The sequence below is a fragment of the Chiloscyllium plagiosum genome, unplaced genomic scaffold (assembly GCF_037043375.1).
Source record: "Chiloscyllium plagiosum isolate Xiang-an unplaced genomic scaffold, Cpla_swu_hap1 HiC_scaffold_17, whole genome shotgun sequence".
Taxonomy (NCBI): Eukaryota; Metazoa; Chordata; class Chondrichthyes; order Orectolobiformes; family Hemiscylliidae; genus Chiloscyllium; species Chiloscyllium plagiosum.
Window position 1 is genome coordinate 49,437,984 of NW_028270155.1, and position 21,407 is coordinate 49,459,390.

Genomic DNA, 21,407 nt, shown 5'->3' on the forward strand with positions numbered 1-21,407 from the left:
TTGAAAAAATGAGAAATAAAAAGTTCAGAACAACGTCCTTCCAGCCAAGTACACACTGACACCTAGCTGCCAGTCCAATTGGATCTTGACTCCAGACTACTTCACCTTAAGGCCAAAGTCCAATTTGAGATCATGCTGGATTCAAAGACTACCACCTACCATGTGAATAAGGTCCTAAGTTCTATAATTCCCTTAGTGGAACTCAGAGTGCCTTCTTTTTCTCCTTTAAGACACTGTTTAAATCTGCTCTAACATCTTCATATGTGGTATGGTGTCAGATAAATCTTTTCTGAAGCACTTTAGGATTTTCTACCACATTAAGTGTGCTATGTAAGTAAATGCCATTTTTCTTGTTATCATTAATGAGATGTGAAGACTCAGGGCGATTGAGAGTTACAAGGTATCCAGGAAAGACCTAAAAAGCGAGCTAAGATGAGTGAAATGGGGACATGAGAAGTTGTTGGCGAATAGGATCAGGGAAAACTCTAAAGCTTTCTATAGGTATATAAGGGATAAAAGAATGATGAGAGTAAGATTAGGGCCAATCAAGGACAGTAGTGGGAAGTTGTGAGTGGAGTCAGAGGAGATAGGGGAAGCACTAAATTAATATTTCTCGTCAGTATTCACACTGAAAAAAGACAATTTTGTTGAGGAGAATACTGAGAAAGAGGCTTTTAGACTAGATGGGATTGAGGTTCACAAGGAGGAGATGTTAGAAATTCTGCAAAGTGTGAAAATAGATAAATTCCCTGGGCCAAATGGGATTTATCCTAGGATTCTCTGGGAAGCCTTTGGCTTTGATCTTTATGTCATCATTGGTGACAGGAATAGTACCAGAAGGCTGGAGGATAGCAAATCTTGTCCCCTTGTTCAAGAGGAGTAGAGACAACCCTGGTAATTAATGATTAGTAAGCCTTACTTCGGTTGGAAAAGGTTATAAGAGATAGGATTTATAATCATTTCGATAGGAATAAGTTGATTAGGGATAGTCAGCAAGGTTTTGTGAAGGGTAGGTCGTGCCTCACAAATCTTATTGACTTCTTTGAGAAGGTGACCAAACAGGTGGATGAGGGTAAAGCTGTTGATGTGCTGTATATGGATTTCAGTAAGGCGTTTGATAAGATTCCCCTTGATAGGCTACTGCACAAAATACGGAGGGATGGAATTGAGACTGATTTAGTGGTTTGGATCAGAAATTGACTGTGTGAAAGAAGAAGGTGGTTGATGGGAAATGTTCATCTGGAGTTCAGTTACTAGTGGTGTACCGCAAGGATCTGTTTTTGGGTCCACTGCTGTTTGCCATTTCTATAAACAACCTGGATGAGGTGTAGAAGGATGGGTTAGTAAATTTACAGATGACACTAAGGTCGCTACAGTTGTGGATAGTGCTGAAGGATGTTGTAGGTTACAGAGAGACATAGATAAGCTGCAGAGCTGTGCCGAAACGTGTCAAATGGAGTTTAATGCAGAAAAGTGTGAGGCGGTGATTCACTTTGGTAGGAGTAACAGGAATGCAGAGCACTGGGTGAATGGTAAGATTCTTGGTAGTGTAGATAAGCAGCGAGATCGTGATGTCCATGTACATAAATCCCTCAAAGTTACCACCCAGATTGATAGGGTTGTTAAGAAGGCATACGGTGTGTTAGCTTTTATTAGTAGAGGGATCAAGTTTTGGAACCATGAGGTCATGCTGCAGCTGTACAAAACTCTGGTGTGGCCGTACTTTGAGTATTACGTGCAGTTCTGGTCACCACATTATAGGATGGATGCGGAAGCTTTGGAAAGGGTTCAGAGGAGATTCACTAGGATGTTGCCTGATATGGGGGAAGGTCTTACAAGGAAAGGTTGAGGGACTTGAGGCTGTTTTCGTCAGAGAGAAGGTTGAGAGTTGATTTAATTGAGACATATAAGATAATCAGAGGGTTAGATCAGGTGGAAAGTGAGAGCCTTTTTGCTAGGATGGTGATGGCTAGCGGGATGATAGATATAGGGCAGATGTCAGAGTTAGTTTCTTTATTCAGAGAGTAGCAAAGCTGTTGATGTGCTGTATCTGGAACGCACTGCTTGCAACAGTTGTAGACTTGCCAACTTTACAGGCATTTAAATGGTCATTGGATAGGCATAGGATGAGAATGGAGTAGTGTAGGTTTCAGCTTGGTTTCACAGGATAATGCAACATTGAGGGCCGAAGTGCCTTTACTGTGCTGTAATGTTCTATTACAAAGTTGCATGCAATCTTGGATAAAACAGAACAATTGTCGTTGTTTCACACTACAAACTCGGCATCCAGGCCACCAATTCCATACCACATAATAATTGTCACAGACTAAATCACTGTTCTCAACTTCTTCATAAGCTCAGCCGAGAGGGTGGAGAGATAAATGGGTGAGGAATGGGGCTGGGGGAAAGATAGATGAGAGTGTGACAGGTAGGTGGAGGTGGGGGTAATGATGATAGATCAGAGAGGAGGGTGGAGCGGATAGGTGGGAAGAGAATGGACAAATGGGACAGATCATGAGGGCGGTGCTGACTTGGAAGGCTGGAACTGGGATAAGGTGGGGGAAGGGAAATGAGGAAACTGGTGAAGTCCACATTGATACTGTGTGGTTGGTGGGCAAGGTGGAAGATTTTTCCTCTAGGCTGTAGGCAGGTTAGCCACTTTTCTCTCAGACATAGAGATGTACAGCACGGAAACACACCCTTCGGTCCAACCCGTTCATGCCGACCCGGTATCCCAACCCAATCTAGTCCCACCTGCCAGCACCCAGCCCATATTCTTCCAAACCCTTCCTATTCATATAACCATCCAGATGTCTTTTAAATGTTGCAATTATACCAGCCTCCACCACTTCCTCTAGCAGCTCATTCCATACACACACCACCCTCTGTGTGAAAAAGTTGGCCCTTAGGTCTCTTTTATATCTTTTCCCTCTCACCCTAAACCGATATCCTCTAGTTCTGGATTTCCCACCCCAGGGAAAAGACCTTGTCTATTTACCCTATCCATGCCCCTCATGATTTTATAAACCTACAAGGTCACCCTTCAGCCTCCAATGCTCCAGGGAAAACAACCTCAGCCTATTTACCCTCTCCCTATAGCTCAAATCCTCCAACCCTGGCAACATCCTTGTAAATCTTTTCTGATCCCTTTCAAGTTTCACAACATCTTTCCTATCGGAAGGAGACCAGAACTGCATGCAATATTCTAAAAGTGGCCTAACAAATGTCCTATACAGCCACAACATGACCTCCCAACTCCTGTACTCAATACTCTGACCAATAAAGGAAAACATACCAAATGTCGTCTTCACTATCCTATCTACTTTCAAGGAGCTATGAACCTGCACTCCCAGGTCTCATTGTTCAGCAACACTCCCAAGGACCTTACCATTAAGTGTATAAGTCCTGCTAAGATTTGCATTTCCAAAATGCAGCACCTAACATTTATCTAAATTAAACTCCATCTGCCATTTCTTAACCAATTGGCCCATCTGATCAAGATCCCATTGTAATCTGAGGTAACCTTCTTCGATGTCCACCACATCTCCAATTTTGGGTCATATGCAAACTTACTAATGATGCCTCCTATGTTCATGTCCAAATCATTTATATAAGTGATGAAAAGTAGTGGACCCAACACCGATCCTTGCGGCACTCCACTGGTCATAGGCCAGTCTGAAAAACAGCCCTCCACGACCACCCTCTCTTCTACCTTCAAGCCAATTATGTATCCAAATGGCTAGTTCTCCCTGTATTCCATGAGATGTAACATTGCTAACCAGTTTCCCATGGGGAACCTTGTCGAAAGCCTTACTGAAGTCCATACAGATCACGTCTACTGCGCTGGCCTCATCAATCCTCTTTGTTACTTCTTCAAAAAACTCAATCGAGTTTCTGAGACATGATTTCCCATGCACAAAACCATGTTGACTATTCCTAATCAGTCCTTGCCTTTCCTAATACATGTAAATCCTATCTCTCCGGATTCCCTCCAACAACCTGCCCACCACAAATGTCAGGCTCACTTGTCTATAGTTCCCTGGCTTTTCCTTACCACCTTTCTTAAATAGTGATACCATGTTACCCAACTCCCAGTCTTCCGGCACATCACCTGTGACTATTGATGATACAAATATCTCAGCAAGGGGCCAGGCAATCATTTCTCTAGCTTTCCACAGAGTTCTAGGAGATACCTGATCAGGTCCTGGGGATTTATCCACTTTTATGTGTTTCAAGACATCGAGTACTTCCTCCCTGTAATATGGACATTTACATACTTAACAAATTCTTCTCCATCTAAACCCATAACATTATGGCAGTCCCAGTCTATGTTTGGAAAGTTAAAATCCCCTACTATAATAATCCTATTATTCTTACAGATAATTGAAATCTCCTTATAAATTTGTTTTTCAATTTTCTGCTGACTATTAGGGGATCTATAATAGAATCCCAATAAGGTCATCATCCCTTTCTTATTTCTCAGTTCCACCCAAATAACTTGCCTGGATGTATTTCTGGGAATATCCTCCCTATGTACAACTGTAATGTTATCCCTTATCAAAAATGACATTCCCCCTCCTCTCTTGCCTCTGTTTCTATCCTTCCTGTGGCATTTGTATCCTGGAACATTAAGCTGTCAGTCCTGTCTATCCCTGAGCTATGTTTCTGTAATTGCCATGATATCTCAGTCCCACGTTCAAAACCATGTCCTGAGTTCATCTGCCTTCCCTGTTAGGCCTCTTGCGTTGAAGTAAATGCAGTTTAATTTATCAGTCCTACCTTGTTCTCTTCTTTGTCCCTGCCTACCCTGACTGCTTGACTTGCTTCTTTTCTCAACTGTACCACTCTCAAATTTCCTTACTATCTCCCTCGGTCCCACCACCCCCTACCTTACTAGCTTAAATCCTCCCAAGCAGCTCTAGCAAATCTCTCTGCCAGTATATTAGTCTCCTTCCAATTCAGGTACAATCCATCCTTCTTGTACAGGTCAAGTCTACCCTAGAAGAGATTTCAGTGATCCAAAAATGTGAATCCCATACACCAGCTCCTCAGCCACACATTAATCTGCTCTATCTTCCTACCCTGACTAGCTCGTAGCACCGGGAGTAATCTAGATATTTCTACTCTTGAGGACCTCCTTTTTAAATTCCTGCCTAACTTTCTATATTCTCCCTTCAGAATCTCATCTTTTTCCCTTCCTATGTCATTGGTTCCAATGTGTACAATGACCTCCTGCTGGTCCCTCTCCCCTTTGAGAACATTCTGCACCATCTCTGAGACATTCTTGATCCTGGCACCAGGGAGGCAATATACCATTCAGATTTTTCACTGCTGGCCGCAGAAACATCAGTCTGTGCCTCTGACTAGACAGTCCCCTAACACAATCATTGGTTTGGAGGAAAACATAGCTGGTCTAATTAGTTTGCAGATGATACAAAGACTGACAGTGTTGCAGATAGTGAGGAGGATTGTCAGAGGATACAGCTGGATATAGATCAGATGAAGGCATGGGCAGAAAAATGGCAGATGGAGTTTAATCCGGACAAATGTGAGGTGATGGAAACAGGGGAAATTACACAGTGAATGGCAGAACCCTTAAGAGAATTGATATGTATAGGGATCTGGGTGTGCAGGTCCACAGATTACTGAAGGTGGCAGAGCAGGTAGATAAGGTAGTAAAAAAAAGGCCTATGGCATGCTTGCCTTCATTGAAAGGGGCATTGAGTATAAGGATAGACAAGTTAGGCAGCAGTTTTATAGAACTTTAGTAAGGCCACACTTGGAATATTTTGTACAGTTCTGATCACCAGATTACCAAAAGGATGTGGATACTTTGCAGAGGGCAAAGAAAAGATTTATCTGGATGCTCCAAGGTATGGTGGATTTTAGCAATGAAAAAATGTTGGATAGACTAGGTTTGTTTTCACTGGAATGCAGGAGGTTGAGGGGCAACCTGATCAAAGTTTAAAAGATTGTGAATGACATAGACAGAGTGGAAAGTATGTGGCTTTTTTGAAGAACAGAGGGGCCCCTAGGCTCAGAGGGCCAAAGGGCCTGTTTGTGTGCTGTAGTGTTCTTTCTTTTTTCTTCTTAAACAGACAATGCTGGAATTGCATAATATGGCTTGCATTAAATGCAGTTTGGGTTGACTAATATCCCGTAACCTTTGCTCCATATAAAAATCAGATATAATCAACAATTAGAGAAAACCCAAAAAACATAGAAAATCTGTGAAGAGCAAAACAGAGTTCAAGTTTCAGATCAATAATCTGTCATCACATCTCGAAAAAAAACTTCGGGACAACTTTACTGCAAGTGAAATGGGGAGGGTGGAATAAACAAGGGAAGGTGAGTATAAGGGTGGAAGACAGGTGAATTTAAATGACGAAAATGTTCATGGTGCTCCACCAAAAAGAATCAAGAATGCAACAATTTTAAAATGTATGGGTCTGGGGAGGGGTGAATGGCAGAATCATTAAAAGCAATCATTCAAAAGTCAAATAAAGAGGAAAACAACAGAGGGAAACTAAAGCCAGCAAAGAAAGAAAAAAAAAGGTGGAGGTTCTGATCAGAAATTGTCAATGCTAAAACAAAAGATGAAAGGTTGTTTCCTGAGCTGATGTTGCGCTTCACCGGTACACTGCAGGAGGCTGAAGACAAGAAGGGAGCAAACAGCAGAATTTATCTGTACCTAGAAGCTTGGGATCACGTTTCCTTTTAAGATTGATTCATGTAATATGGACATTGCTGGCTAAGTCAGCATTTATTGCCTAGACAGCAGTCAACAATCAACCACATAGCTGTTGGTCTGGAGTCACATGGAGGCCAGACCAGATAAAGACAGTTGGTTACGGGAAGAAAACCGGGACATTGGTGAAGCAGATGGGCTTTCCCTAGCAATCAACAGTTTCAAAGACATGCAGATTTTTATTGAATTTAAGTTTCACCACCTTCCAGGACTCAAATCCAGTCCCCCAGACCAATACCTGGGTTTTGGATTAATAATGTAGTGATCGTACCACGAGGGCGTTGCCTTCCTTTCTGTCACTTGCAGACAGAATTGAGATGTTCGGTAAATTGATTACCCCTTCTACATTTGGTCTCCCCCGGTGTAAAGGAGGCTGCATAATGAGCAGAAAGTACAGTAAACTAAAATGAAAATCAAGTAAACCAATGTTTCACCTGGAAAGTGTATTTGGGTCCTGGATGGTACACTTATAAGCGATGCTGTGAGAAAGAAAAACAGTAAATTAGAAGTGAATCAGAGAAAAGATGGGATCTTTATAATGCTGAAATGAGAAGGAAGGGGAAGGTGTATGATGCTGCAGGTGGCAGAAATGATGGAATAATCCAATGAATACAGAAGTTGATAAAATGAAAAGTAAGGACAAAGGGAACTATTCATTGTTATGAGAGAGAGAAAGGAAGGGGTAAGAGTGGATGCATGTAAAATTGAACAAATATGGTCAAGTGCCCTGTCAATCCAAGGTTGGAGGGGGAGCAGTAATACTTAACAGAAGAGAAATAAAGATATCTTGAAATTGCTAATATGCAAGGTTACACCATGCAGATGGGATGGAGAAGGAGAAACTGGATGATTGGAATAGAAGCAGAGGGTGAGCTACTGTAGTAAAGGTAGCCATGGATGTTGGTGAACTCATACGGAACATTGATGAATAGGCAATCCCAAAAATAGAGACAGGGAAATCTAGAAAACAAAGAGTTAGAGACAGATCACATGAAGGTGAGAGGAGAAAGAAAACTGGAAGCAGAATTGCTGAAATTTTTTAGTGCAGTTAAAATTAGTAGACGTCAACATAGCTGAAAATGTAGAGATGAGGCCATAGTAGAAATGGAGCAAAGAATGGTCCATACATTCCACAAAAAGAGACATAGTTGGGACTCTTGTAGACTCCCAGAACACCTATTATTTGGAAGAAGTGAGCAGAGTAAAAGAGAATTAGCTCAATATGAAAAGAAGTTCGGCCAGGCAGAAGTGGATGAAAACTGGTAGGGCCTATGTGATCTTCATGGATGCCTAATCTCACCACTTTACTACCTCCACCATAAAATCTAAGGGTTTTCCACCTCTTCTTCAAAGGGAATGTGACTTGGGTCAGCAGGTCAGGTATATATTTTCAATAGAAAATACTTTGCACTTTCCCCTTAGTTAAAATAACTTTGTCTTAGTAGAAGAAATTATGTCTTTGTCTTCAGCTCGCTGACATCAACTGTACCAACCCTCAAGCTGCTTAGGGTTTGCTCAACTTGTGACAGAGATAGAGTCTGCTAGAGAGTAGCTCCACAAATCAGCATCCTTCTTGGTTCCAGATTCTGATCTGGAGGTGCCATAGTTCAGAAGTCTTTTTTCTGAATTCTGTTCCAGTTTCCAGAGATGGCAGGAATGCTGGAAGTGTGATGTGGGAAAATGTAAATTTATCCTCACAGGCTGCTGAAGTAACCCCCACAACTACGTCAACCTGTAGAGACAGTGCTAGTTGGTTCCTTTGCTATGGTTAGACATATATTGTTAGAAGTATACCTGCTGACAAGGAAAACGTATCTTTCAGTGAATGACTTTGGCTTCTGATATTCTAGGAGAGAGGTCTGACGATAGTGTCAAAAGCACAGCACCAGCGAGATGTGAGAGATCAGAGGAGAGCTGGAAGTCTAGCATCTTGGATTGGAAGGTCTAAGCTCAACCTTACTCGCCCACTGTAAATTAAGGCCCTTAAATGGCCAATTAGTGACCATTTAAGGGCCTCATCATTTCTAGGCTGTAATTAATTTAGGTTTGGACAGTTTACCTAAATGGTTAACCAGCACTAACAGTCTGACAATTTCGGGGATGGTCTCTTAATTTGCAGTCATTTGTGCATGATTGAGGGATTAGACCAAAGACAGCAGTGTGGCTGCTGACAGCCATTCTCAGACCTTGCTTCTGACCCATATAGTTCCCTGTTTCATCACAAAAGCACCAAATAGCAATGTATTTCAAATGGGTGATCCTTTGTCCTGAGAATCTGGAAAATATTGTTACGACAGCTGCTTGTACCTCTGCCATGGCACTGCTGAGTTTTGGAGCTGAAAATGGTAAGATTCTGGCCTCGGATTTTCTTGAGATTTGGATGAAGTTGACTCTTGTTTGACAGCATAAAGGGTCAAAGACATTACACGGTTAATTTTGTTCAGTCAGAGACTCACTCTACAAGTTATTTCTTTTCAAAGACAAAAAAATGTAACAGCTCATATACATTGCAGAAAGATCTCAGGGAGGAGATGTGTGTGAGAAAAAGCATGCTTCAAAGAGTCAAGAGAGCTATGCAGCTACTTCATCAATGCCTTTACACGATTATTTGTGGGACTGCTAAATTTGTGGTGATCCAAGTGACCTACCTTAACTTTAGTGTCACAGGTTAATTTGTCATGGGTGTTATTCAGGGATATATTTGTCATGCCATTGTCAAATGTTACTGGTATACTGGAAAATTCATTCAGTTTAGCATTAAACAGCATTTTGAAGCAAAGCCATTTTTATCATGTTGGATTTCCCAAAATATAGGATACTGCATTTTGACAGTTGGTTGGCAACATCCATAATGTTCAGGGATGAGTAGGTTAGGTATATTAGTGAGGGGTAAGTGAAGAGTAGTGGGATGGGGGAGTGGATCTGGGTGGGTTGCTCTTATGAGGGTCAGTGTGGACTTGTTGGGCCGAAGGGTCTGTTTCCACACTGTAGGGAATCTATGATTCTATGCTAGCTCCTGTAGTTGACACATTCAACTGTTTTACATAAAAATTGCCAGGGTTGGAGGGTTTGAGCTTTTGGGAGAGGGTGAATAGACTGGGGCTGTTTTCCCTGGAGCATTGGAAGCTGAGGGGTAACCTTATAGAGGTTTATAAAATCATGAGGGGCATGGATAGGGTAAATAGACAAGTTTGTTTCAAAAGGGACCTAAGGGGCAACTTTTTCATGCAGAAAGTGGTGTGTCTATGGAATGAGTTGCCAGAGGAAGTTTGCAGTCTGGTACAATTACAACATTTAAAAGATATCTGGACAGGTATATGAATAGGAAGTGTTTAGAGGGATATGGACCAAGTGCTGGCAAATGGGACTAGATTAGGTTAAGATATTTGGTCGCCATGGACGAGTTGGACCGAAGAGTCTGTTTTCATGCTGTACATCTCTGTGACTCGAAGAGATGCCACTTGCTTTTTCAAGATATGACAAATGTCAACATCAATTTTGCATTTCCTAAAGGTTGTCATGATGTGTCCACCCTGAGAATTATAATCTCCCTGAGTTTTTCAAGCCAGAGTTGACTTGTACAAGTTTCTACAAAAGTTGTCAAACAGAGTATTTTAAGTTATCTTTAATTACAAAGATTTCAAAAGTAAACATAATGTGGAATGCACCTTTGGACACAATGCTGATGTAAGCATGTTAGGTCACAATGTTTATGATTGTATGATTCACCCCTTTTATTAATTTATAAACAAGGTGCAAAATCAATCTGACTTATATCAGTAACTATCTTTTCACAGATGAGAAATATTAATAATTTAGTATGAACCAGCACTAAAGCTTCCACTCAGATGCTGCAAGTTAAGTTGATAATATTCTAAAATCAGGCCATTTTAACAAAACAGGAAATGAATAGAATAACAGGGTGATTGACAAGGTTATAACACTTTGAGGAAGTTCTGATGGTATCATAATATAAAGCAGAATACCAAAAGTATTTATGAATGAAATGAAATTTAATTATTTAAAATCATTTACACACTTTCCATGGCCTATTAATGCTGATATAGCTTAAGATTTTAAGGAGAAATTATACTATATGGTATAGATTCTCCTAGAAAGAGAGGTTTATAATTCATGACATAAAAGTGAATAAGAGCACTCTTGCAATTAAATAATGCATAGAAAGGAAAGGCAAATTAGCAATCATTTTTGCAGTGTACTCTTCAGAGATCTGGGCACTATGTGAAATAGTGTGGAGAACACTGATGTCATCTTTTCTAAACCATTTGAGTAGTAACACCAATATTAACTAGTAATGTATATGTCATGGTGCCAGCCATTTTTGATGTAAAATCATGTGTAGTTTTGGTAGACTAATTAAAACATTTGAAATCAATTATAACAAAGTACAAACAACATTTCAAAGATCTACAGAACAGATAAAAAGAAACAACAGCTGAAGCTCTGTAGCTTTAACTCTTAATCTCAAATTTTCAGTGTACTTACTGTCAATGTCCTGTTCAATAATGTCTTCTTTCTTTTGGAAAAGCTCTCTCAGATTAACATATGCAACGCCAACATCTTCACACTCCAAGTCTTGCTCATCTTCGGGTGGATCACTGACTATTGTAAATTTTACACTAGGGAAAAAAATAGAAGCAAAGATTTCAAGAAATGTCCCAATGGAGGAAGTGGAAACCTGACTTTTATGTGAAGTTCTGATCTCCACACAATAAATGCTTCAAAAGACATGCCTTCTAAATTTTTTTGTTGGTTGTTTTGATTCCAGTTGCTGTTATTATTTGACAGCTCAAATCCCAGAATGAAATCTGCTTTATAGATCATATTTGGTTTTATTTTTATTTAATAAAATGGCCTTTCATTGAAACACAAGCTGGCAAGTCTATAGATTTGGTTTTAACAATATAATAAAATTATGATATAAGAGAAAAGATAAAATGGAATAAACCAAGCTATTTACATACATCACAATTTGAAAGATTTGGAAACACGCAATATAAATACAATCTCACCTATCCCACACTGTCACTTCACAGAACTCAAACACCAGAGAGAAATCCCTTTTCTATCACATCTATAGGTTTGACTTAACTGTTTTTTTCAATTCCCTGGCTATCATCCCTGTAATAATATCTCTTTAACATATGAATATAATACACACTGAACTCTTTGTAGTTTGGCATACTCACAACAGAATTCACATTATTGAGTTTCTTTTTGATTTGTTAAGTTCCACTGAACCTTGCTTTTAAAGTTCCTCAGAGAAGGGTGGCAACACTAACATCTTGTCCCCAGGAATAGCCTTTCTTATCTGTCTTTTTATCTGCTTTAGTTTTAATTGTTTATAGAAAACTCACATGTTTTGATCAGTTTTTATCTGAAATTTGAAATATAGGTTAGAGGCATCAACTTTGAGCTTGGTTTTGCCAATTTTCCTTGAATTACCTCATTCCCATATATTTGTTCATAAGGAGTAAATCCTGTGGACTCATTATGAGTGTCCCTAGTGGCAAAAAGTAGCAAAGGAATTCCCTTATCCCAATTATTAAATGGTTCTTGACAATAGCTCTAATTATGGTCTTTCTAATGCACCTTGAAATGGTGTGGACTCGACGGGAAAAATGGCCTGCTTCCACACTGTATAGATTCTATGAAATTGTGGTTGATAAACAAAAGGTGTAAATTACCTTATTCTCCAAATAATGATCATTTTATTGAATATTTGTAATGTAAAATTTGAACCTTGATTTCATTGTACTCCTCCATATAATTCATATCTTGTAAAAAAAACTAGTACCTTTGCAGTAATTTTTCCTAAAGGCCCTGTTTCAGGAAATCTCATGGAAACATTTTCAATTGTTAAATTAATTCTGCTTCCGATTCATGGCTTTCGATTGGGATCCTATTCAGTTTTACTGCCCTACTTCAAAAGCTGCTATCAAATTAATAATATAGGTTTAATTGAGGGTTGGGGTTTCATTGGTACCTGATATGAATGGCACATCTGGCAAAATACGAGCACATCTCAATGCAATCCTGGCCAATAAACATGTTTTAATAATCTATACTGGATTTTCTTAATACCTAACTGACCTGCCATTAGAATTTCATGACAATTGTAATGACACTCAGGTGGGTCTAGCATCTGATGGACCACTGTCCATTCTTCACTGGCTGGTATTTGAGGTCATGATTTGGAGATGCCGGTGTTGGACTAGGGTGTACAAAGTTTAAAAACCACTCAACACCAGGTTATAGTCCAACAGGTTTAAGCGGAAACACTAGCTTTCAGAGTGCTGCTCCTTCATTAGGTGATTGTGGATACTAGTGTTAGTGGGTCACAATCACTAGTATTCTTACATAGAGTTGAGAAAGGACACCACTTTGACTGGGACAACACATCCATCATAGGACAAGCCAAACAGAGACTCGCATGAGAATTCCTAGAAGCATGGCATTCCAACTGGAACTCTATCAACAAACACATCGATTTGGATCCCATCTTTCACTGTCTGAGAAAAAGAACACAAAATGACATCATCAACACCGGAAATGGCATCACTACAGGAAATGACATCGCCAACCCAAGGAAACCTAAACATGTACTGTAAATAGAAAGTGGGCCATAAAACCAATGCTTCACCGGAGGCTCACTGATGATGTTACCTGGTATGGTGATGAAACGTCTGAAAACAAAGCTTCCAGTTCAGCGAGCAAACTTACATCCAAAACCTCAACCTGAGCTACAAGTCTTCTCCAAACTCAATTCTCTCTACTGTCATTTACATTTAAAAAATCTAATAACTGAATTTCTAAATTATCTCCTTGCTTCATAAACTCCTTAACCTCCTCTGTAATTCTATGCACCAAAGATCTAGTCACAACACAGTCAGGAAACAATCCAAGATGTTCCTCCTTAACATTTCAGTTTCCTCGACCTCCATTGGTTGTCCTACCACCCTTGGTCATATCCTAAAGTAAAATTAATTCCTTTTATAGGAATTTGTTTGACTACTCCCAATACAATTTCTCCATTTACCAATGATTTGGAAGTGCCGGTGTTGGACCGGGGCGGACAAAGTTAAAAATCACTCAACACCAGGTTGTAGTCCAACAGGTTTATTTGGAATCACTAGCTTTTGAAGCACTGCTTCTTCATCAGGTGTTGCTGATTATAACTTGGTGTTGTGTGATTTTTTAACTTTGTCCATTTATCAAATCACTCTTTAATCCAATTCTGTAGAATGAAACTATAACCTCCATGTATACCTCCAATAATTTCTCCTTCACTAACCCCCGAGAAGATAAATAATATAATAGCCAGCATCACTGACTTTTATTGATTATATCCTTAATTCAAAACATACAGAAATAATTCCCCGTTTGTGATAAAATAATTAAACTCTCCTTGTCAATGTTTAAAATATAATCTTCATGACACTCCTGAGACATCTCTCCATTCGGTCTTCATTCTTAGGAAATATGCTCTCTTTAAATTACCACTACAGTTTTAATACCCACTTCCTTTCCTAATGAGCCTTTTCTGAAGGTTCCTTAGACATTCTGACTTAATAGTGGTCCCGGTTTATGAGTTATAGGGAGAAGCTGAGAATTGGAGGCTGCGGGGTGACCATATTGAGGTTTATAAAATCATGAGGGACATCGATGGGCCGGATAGTCAAGATCTTTTTCCTAGGGTAGGGGAGTCCAAAACTAGAGGCCTTAGGTTTAAGATAAGAGGGGAAAGAGTTAAAAAGGAACTGAGGGGTAACTTTTTCATACAGAGGGTGGTGCTTGTATGGAACAAACTGCCAGAGTAAGTGGTGGAGGTGGGTACAATTTTAACGTTTAAAAATTATCTGGATGGATAAATAGGAAGGATTTTGAGGGAAGTGGGCTAAATTCTGGCAAATAGGATTAGGTCAAATTGCGATGTCTAGTCAGCATGGACGGGTTGGACCTGAGGATTAGTTTCTGTGTTGTATGACTCTGACTTACAAATATGCATAATTATGAACAAGATCCCACATTAATATTAATTTTAAAGATTCAATATGTGATTATTCATTCATATATATATGAATAGCTATTTTATATTGTACTGTATTTTGTTCTGACATGCGTACAAATTGATTACAGATCATTTTCAGAAATGGAACCCATTCGTAACCTGGGGACTGCCCCAGAGCCTTATACAGCCCTAGCCATACATTTCTGCTCTTGTATTCTAACCCTCTTAAAATGAATACTAATATTGTATTTGCCTTCCTGGCTGCCAACTGAACCTGTTAATCTTATAAGAATCCTGAACAAGAACTCCCAAGTCCCGTTGTTCTTCAGATTACTGAAGCCATTTCCCATTTTGAAAATAGTCCACACCTCACAATTTCTCACATTGTATTCCATCTGCCATTTCTTTGCTCTCTCCTAGCCTGCCCAAGTCCTTCTGCAGCCTCCCTGCTTCCTCTGCACCACCTGCCCCTCCACCTCTGTGACATCTGAAATTTTAGCAACAATGCCCTGAGTTTCTTTGTCCAGATCATTAATGTACAATGTGAACAGTTGTAGTCCCAAAACGGACCCCTGCGGAACTCCACTAGTCACTGGCTGCCATTCTAAAAGACCCATTTATCCTCACTCTCTGCCATCTGCCAGCCAGCCAGTCCTACTTCTATGCCAGTACATTATCCCTAAGTTGTCATGTTATTTAGCAGCCTCCCGTATGGCACCTTGTCAAATACCTTCTGGAAACCGAAATACATCACATATACTGGCTCTCCTTTGTTTAACTTGCTTATTACCTCCTCAAAGAATTTTAACATATTTATTAGGCATGACCTCCTCTTGATGAAACCATGCTGACCCAGCCTTATTTTACCATGCAGTCCTGAAAAACAGACTCTAAAGTCTTAGCAACCACTGATATCAGTCGAATTCATGTTGCTTGTCGTCTGCGTGTGTGGCTACTAAGGATAGCTGGTTATGGCGTTTTGTGGCTAGTTGATGTTCATGGATGCGGATCGTTAGCTGTCTTCCTGTTTGTCCTTTATAGTGTTTTGTGCAGTCCTTGCATGGGATTTTGTACACTACATTAGTTTTGCTGGGTATCGGGTCCTTTGTTCTGGTGAGTTGTTGTCTGAGGGTGGCAGTTGGTTTGTGTGCTCTTATAAGTCCTAGTGGTCGCAGTAGTCTGGCTGTCAGTTCTGAAATGCTCCTGATGTATGGTAGTGTGGCTAGTCCTTTGGGTTGTTCATGTCCTCGTTCCGTTGTCTTTCCCTTAGGCATCTGTTGATGAAATTGCGAGGGTATCCGTTTTTGGCGAATACCTTGTATACACGCAGACAACAAGCAACATGAATTCGACTGTGACAACACTACCATTATAGGGCAAGCCAAACAATGAACAGCCAGGGAATTCCTAGAAGCATGGCACTCATCCACAAACTCCATCAACAAACACATCGACCTGGACCCAATATACCGGCCACTACAGCGGACAGCTGAAACTGACAACCGGAAGCGGCAGGGACAGGCCACTATAAATGCCGGAGGAAACACCACAGAAGCGCTTCACAGGAGGCTCCCAAGCACTGAGGATGTCACCTAGACAGGGGACGAAATGTTTGCAACAAAAATTTCCAGCTCGGCGAACAGAACCACAACTACATGTGTCCCTGAACTCTCTTCCACTATGAAGACTGATGCAAAGTACCTATTCAATTCCTCCGCCAATTCTTTATTCCTCATTATTACTTCTCCAGCAGTCCATTGTCCACTTTTGCCTTTCTCTTAACATTTCTGGGATATTAGCACCAGTACTGGGAAGGAGGGAGCTGTTCTGATTAGACAAGCTCCACCTGAATTGTGCTGGGACCAGAGTCCTGCGAATCACGTAAGTAGGGCTGTGAATAGGCCTTTAAACTGAATTCTTGCAATATTCTTTTATATTACTCGCTAGTTTACCCTCATATTTTATCTTCTCCTCCGTGTTTGCTTTTTTAAAAAAAATGTTATCCTCTGCCTTCTCGGTAATCTTCACTACACTCAATACTTTTTCTTTTACTTTTGTGCTGCGCCATGACTTCCCTTGTCAACTATGGTTGTCTCATTGTCTCCTTGGCATATTTCTTCTTGCTTGGGATGAATTTCTGCTGTGCCTTCTGAATTACTCTAGAAACTCTTGCCAAAATTGCTCCACTGATGGGCTTCCATCTCATGTCTTTCCAGCTACCTTTACTCAATTGTAGAAATGCTACATCTGTTTTCAGCTTCTTCCTCTCAAACTGCAGTGTGAATTCTGTCATATTATAGCCACACTGCCCTAGGGGTTCCTTCACCTTAAATTCTATTGCTTGTTCTGGAAACTTTAATTATTTCTTTTCAGCCCTCCCCATGTTTAATTTTTGTTTCAATATTTTCCACACAATTGAACCCACATTCCCCGACAATTTAGTGTAAAGGCCTATTCACAACCCGACTTACATTATTCGCCAGGACTCTGGTCCCTGCACGATTCAGGTGGAGCTTGTCTGATCAGAACAGCTCCCTCCTTCCCAGTACTGGTGCTAATGTCCCATGAATTGGAACCTGTGGCTCAGGTAGTAATCCAGAGATTACCACCTTTATGGTTCTGCTTTATAATTTAGCCCCAGGTTGCTCATACTCCCTCAGCAGAACCTCTCTCCTCTTTCTGACTATATCGTTGGTATCTATGTGGACCATGATAGTTGGATCTCTCCCCTTGCACTCCAAATTCCTCTGCAGCCCAGAAGCAAGACACCAGGGAGACAACACAGCTTTCAGAACTCTCCATCCTGGCCACAGAGAACAGTGTCTATAGAACATGAAGAATATAAAAGAGAAGATACCAAACTATTTACATTTAACACATTTTGAATGTTTTAGAAATATAGGATAAAAATACAATCCCCATCTATCTCAACACCATCACTTTACATCACCATCAATTTGCTTCTCCACCACATCAATAGGTTTAAATTCACCCCTTCTTTCAATTCCTAGTCTTTAAAGTGTGATAGCCTCTTCCTTGATTATTGCCACGACTGAGCTTCGACTTATTCTGCTTTGAATAATCTCTTCAGAGTTCGAACTAAACATTTCTGTTCTGAAACTTTCAAACTAAAATATTTACAGATATTCAATGTCTAATTTTTCTGAACTATCTCCTTTCTCTAGGAGAAACTGTTTCATATATCTCACATCAAGCAAGATTTGTGGAAACTGAAAAACAAAAGCTTTTTAAGTTTTGGGTTTTTCCTGAGGCAAAAGAAAATCCTGATTCTTCTAAGTGAAGGTAAGTTAACGCTATCAATGTATATTTTGTCTGCTGATAAAACTCTCTGAAACAAAACATTCCCATGACCAAAACAGGGACTCTCTTTGTTATACTGGTTTAAAGTAAAATAATGGCGCCGGAAATATTGATACATGAATCATTAAACCACTTCACACTGATGGACCAAAACCCATCTGCTACTAATTCAAAATCCAGACTCTAAAATTAATGACATTGACATTTATATATAAGTTACACACCTTATATCATATAGATTCTAAACAAACTTGTCACATCATGTAACAAAGGTAATCTAAGGGGTGGAAGCATTTGGCCTCTCATGCACCATTTGGTGGCTTGGAGTCAACTGTCAGATGGAGTGGGAGCATTTCCACCTTTATCTGTGACAGGAAAGCACACAGACAGTCTTATTAGTCTATCAAATGAGGCCTTTAAATCGGCAATTACAGTAGTCCCCCTTTATACCCGCGGGGGATACGTTCCAAGACCTACCAAGGAAACCCTAAACCATGGATGGGAGCAAACCCATTCATTTAAATGGGAAATTTACCTTCCTGGCAGACCCCTTGTCCCTGGTTCTGGAAGCTTCCCAATAATATGTTTGGGCCACGGTAAATGATTCCACGGAAAATGAGTCCGCGGATATGGGGGTCGCCCTGTACTGCATACTTAAGGGCCTTACCCATTATTGTTGGTGTTAATCCACTGCAGGCAGGGAACTCACCCTACAGGGAGACTGGCAAATAAACATGGCTTATTTACTTGGGGATCCCCATTCTAAGTGATTAAAGACTTAACAGTAATCTAGGTTTGTTCAATACATTGCATAAGTTGTACGACACTTTGATCTTTTACTATAAACTCTGTGTCCTATGATCCTGCCCACTAGCTACCTGATGAAGAAGCAGCGCTCCAAAAGCTTGTACTTTCAAATAACCTGTTGGACTATAACCTGGTGTTGTGTGATTTTTAACTACTTCCTTCATGGCACTGCTGTTTTATATATCTGCTGTTCTCAGATTAGCCAGCAGCTGTTGGTGCTTGGATCTTTTAGCCCCAAGGTCCTTGATCCTCAGGAAAAGTCTATCACTGGTGTGTCAGGTACATGAATCGCACGAGATGGGGTGTGCCTTTCTGAAAAAGGTAACACAGGATACTCATCAGCTCTCTAGCCTTTGGTCAAGATGCTCATCACCTTCTGTTCATGTTTATTCACTCATGGGATGTGAGCATTGCTGGCGGGGCCAGCATTTAATATCTATGTGTAATGGTCCTTGAGAAGGTGGCAATGAGCTGCCTTCTTGGATTGCTGCAATCCACATGCTGTGAGCTGATCTACGATGCCAGTTGGGGGGGAATTCCAAGATTTTTATCCAGAGGAAATGAAGGAACGGTTATATATTTCCAAGTCAGGATGGTGAGTGGCTTGGAGGGGATCTTGCTTGGCTTTTGAAGGTACTAAGGACCTTTTGTGAATTTTTGCAGTGTATCTTGTAGATAGTATACACTGCAGCTTCTGAGTGGTGGTGGTGGAGGGGGTGGAAGTTTGTGGATATGATGACATTCAAATGCTTTGTCCTGGACAGTGTCAAGCTTCTTAAATATTGTTGAAGCTGCACCCATCCAGGTAAGTGGGGAGTATTCCATCACACTCCTGACATGTGCCTTGTAGATATGGACTGGCTTTGGGGAGTCAGGAAGTGAGTTACTCATCGCAGTTTTCCTCACCTCTGACCAGCTGTTATAGTCACTGTGTTTAAATGGTGTGTTCAGTTGAGTTTCTGGACAAAGGTAATCCTAAGGATATTGATAATGGGGGATTCATTGATGGTAATATCATTGAATATCAAGAAGTGGTAGTTAGATTGCCTCTTATTGGAGATGATCATAGCCTGGCATTTGTTCAAATGTTATGTGCCACTTGTCAGCCCAAACTTGGACATTGTCCAGGTCTTGTGTACCTGAACATGGACAACTTCAGTATTTGAGGAGTTGCAAAAGGAATATTATGCAAATATCGACAAACATACCAACTTTTGACTTTATGATGGAGGGAAGGTTATTGATGAGGCAGCTGAAGATGGTTGGCCCTAGGACACTACCCTGAGGAACTTCTGCAGAGATGTCCTGGGAGGTGAAATGACTGATCTCCAAAATCACAACCATCTTCCTATGTACCAGGCATGATATGTGCACCTGATATGTGCAATGACTTTAGCAGCTATTTATCTGTCTAGAACAGCAGCTAGAGGTAAGAAAATGGACTCAATAAAAAAGTTAAAGTTTTGTGAATATTTATTGTATGGAATATAAATAGAAACAGGGAGTGATTCATTTGATGCAAGTCATTTTATTTTTTACTTTAATTCCTTGAAAAGAATTGTATTTATTTAAATTGTTCAGAACAATGAATAGTGTGCATCATTCAGTATTAAATAATATAAAGCACTTTCAGATGATGCATGGCAAATATTGATACTTACATCCAGAAGTCATTGGTATCATAAACTACCATCAATATTTACCTCTCGAGGTTTAACTCCAATCCCTGGAGTACTGACCAAAGGAACTGCCTCCTTTGCTGGTTATTTTCTTGATCCACATAGATCACTGCCAAGAAAACATATGCACAGTTATTTGATGCAAACTGAAATCAACACTTACATTCCATAGAATACAGACAGTAGTGGTGGAAGAGTGGTCTTTGAAATGGAGATCAGTAACTAGTATTTTTCTACAAGGATCAGTGCTGGGATCTTTGTAATATATTCAGATAATTCTTCGATAACGCAATGGTTGCGTTCCTGTGCAACCCTGCATTATAGAAAAATTGCGTTTTAGAAAGAGCACTTAAAGTGTTGGTGATGTAATTGCGTTACAGCCAACACATTTTAAAATTTTGCACTTTAGAAACAGTGTCCACAATTCGTTAATTGCGTTACAGTGAATTCGGGTTAACAAAATGTGCGCTATACCAGAACGACCTATATAAATGATCTGGAGAAAAATGTAGGTATTCTGATTAGTAAGGTTGCAGATGACACCAAAATTAGTGGAGTTGCACTAATGAGGAGGATTGTCAAAGGAAACAATGGGATATAGATATATTGCAGATTTGGGCAGAGAAATGGCAGATGGAATTTAATCTGGACAAATGCAAGGTAATGCATTTTGGAAGATCAAATTTGGGTGCGAATTATACAATAAATGGCAAATCCCTTTGGAGCACTGATATACAGAGGGATCTCGGCATACAGGTCCACAGATCCCTGAAAGTGGCAACACAGGTTAATAAGGTGGTCAAGAAGCCATATAGAACAC

General features: G+C 40.2%; 1 protein-coding gene across 5 annotated transcripts in view; it reads right to left on the reverse strand.

The window, feature by feature from the left end:
* Positions 1–21,407, reverse strand: part of rpgrip1l (RPGRIP1 like) — a 225,810-nt gene that overhangs the window by 14,959 nt on the left and 189,444 nt on the right. For 4 of the 5 annotated variants that reach the window (XM_043706986.2, XM_043706987.2, XM_087995908.1 and 1 more), the window contains exons 24-26: positions 20,612–20,696; positions 11,255–11,388; positions 7,183–7,227 (exon numbers count right to left, since the gene is read on the reverse strand). In XM_043706986.2, the coding sequence (XP_043562921.2) occupies positions 7,183–7,227; positions 11,255–11,388; positions 20,612–20,696 (264 nt within the window). The remainder of the gene's footprint in view (positions 1–7,182; positions 7,228–11,254; positions 11,389–20,611; positions 20,697–21,407) is intronic. The other variant, XM_087995906.1, reaches the window with a different exon arrangement.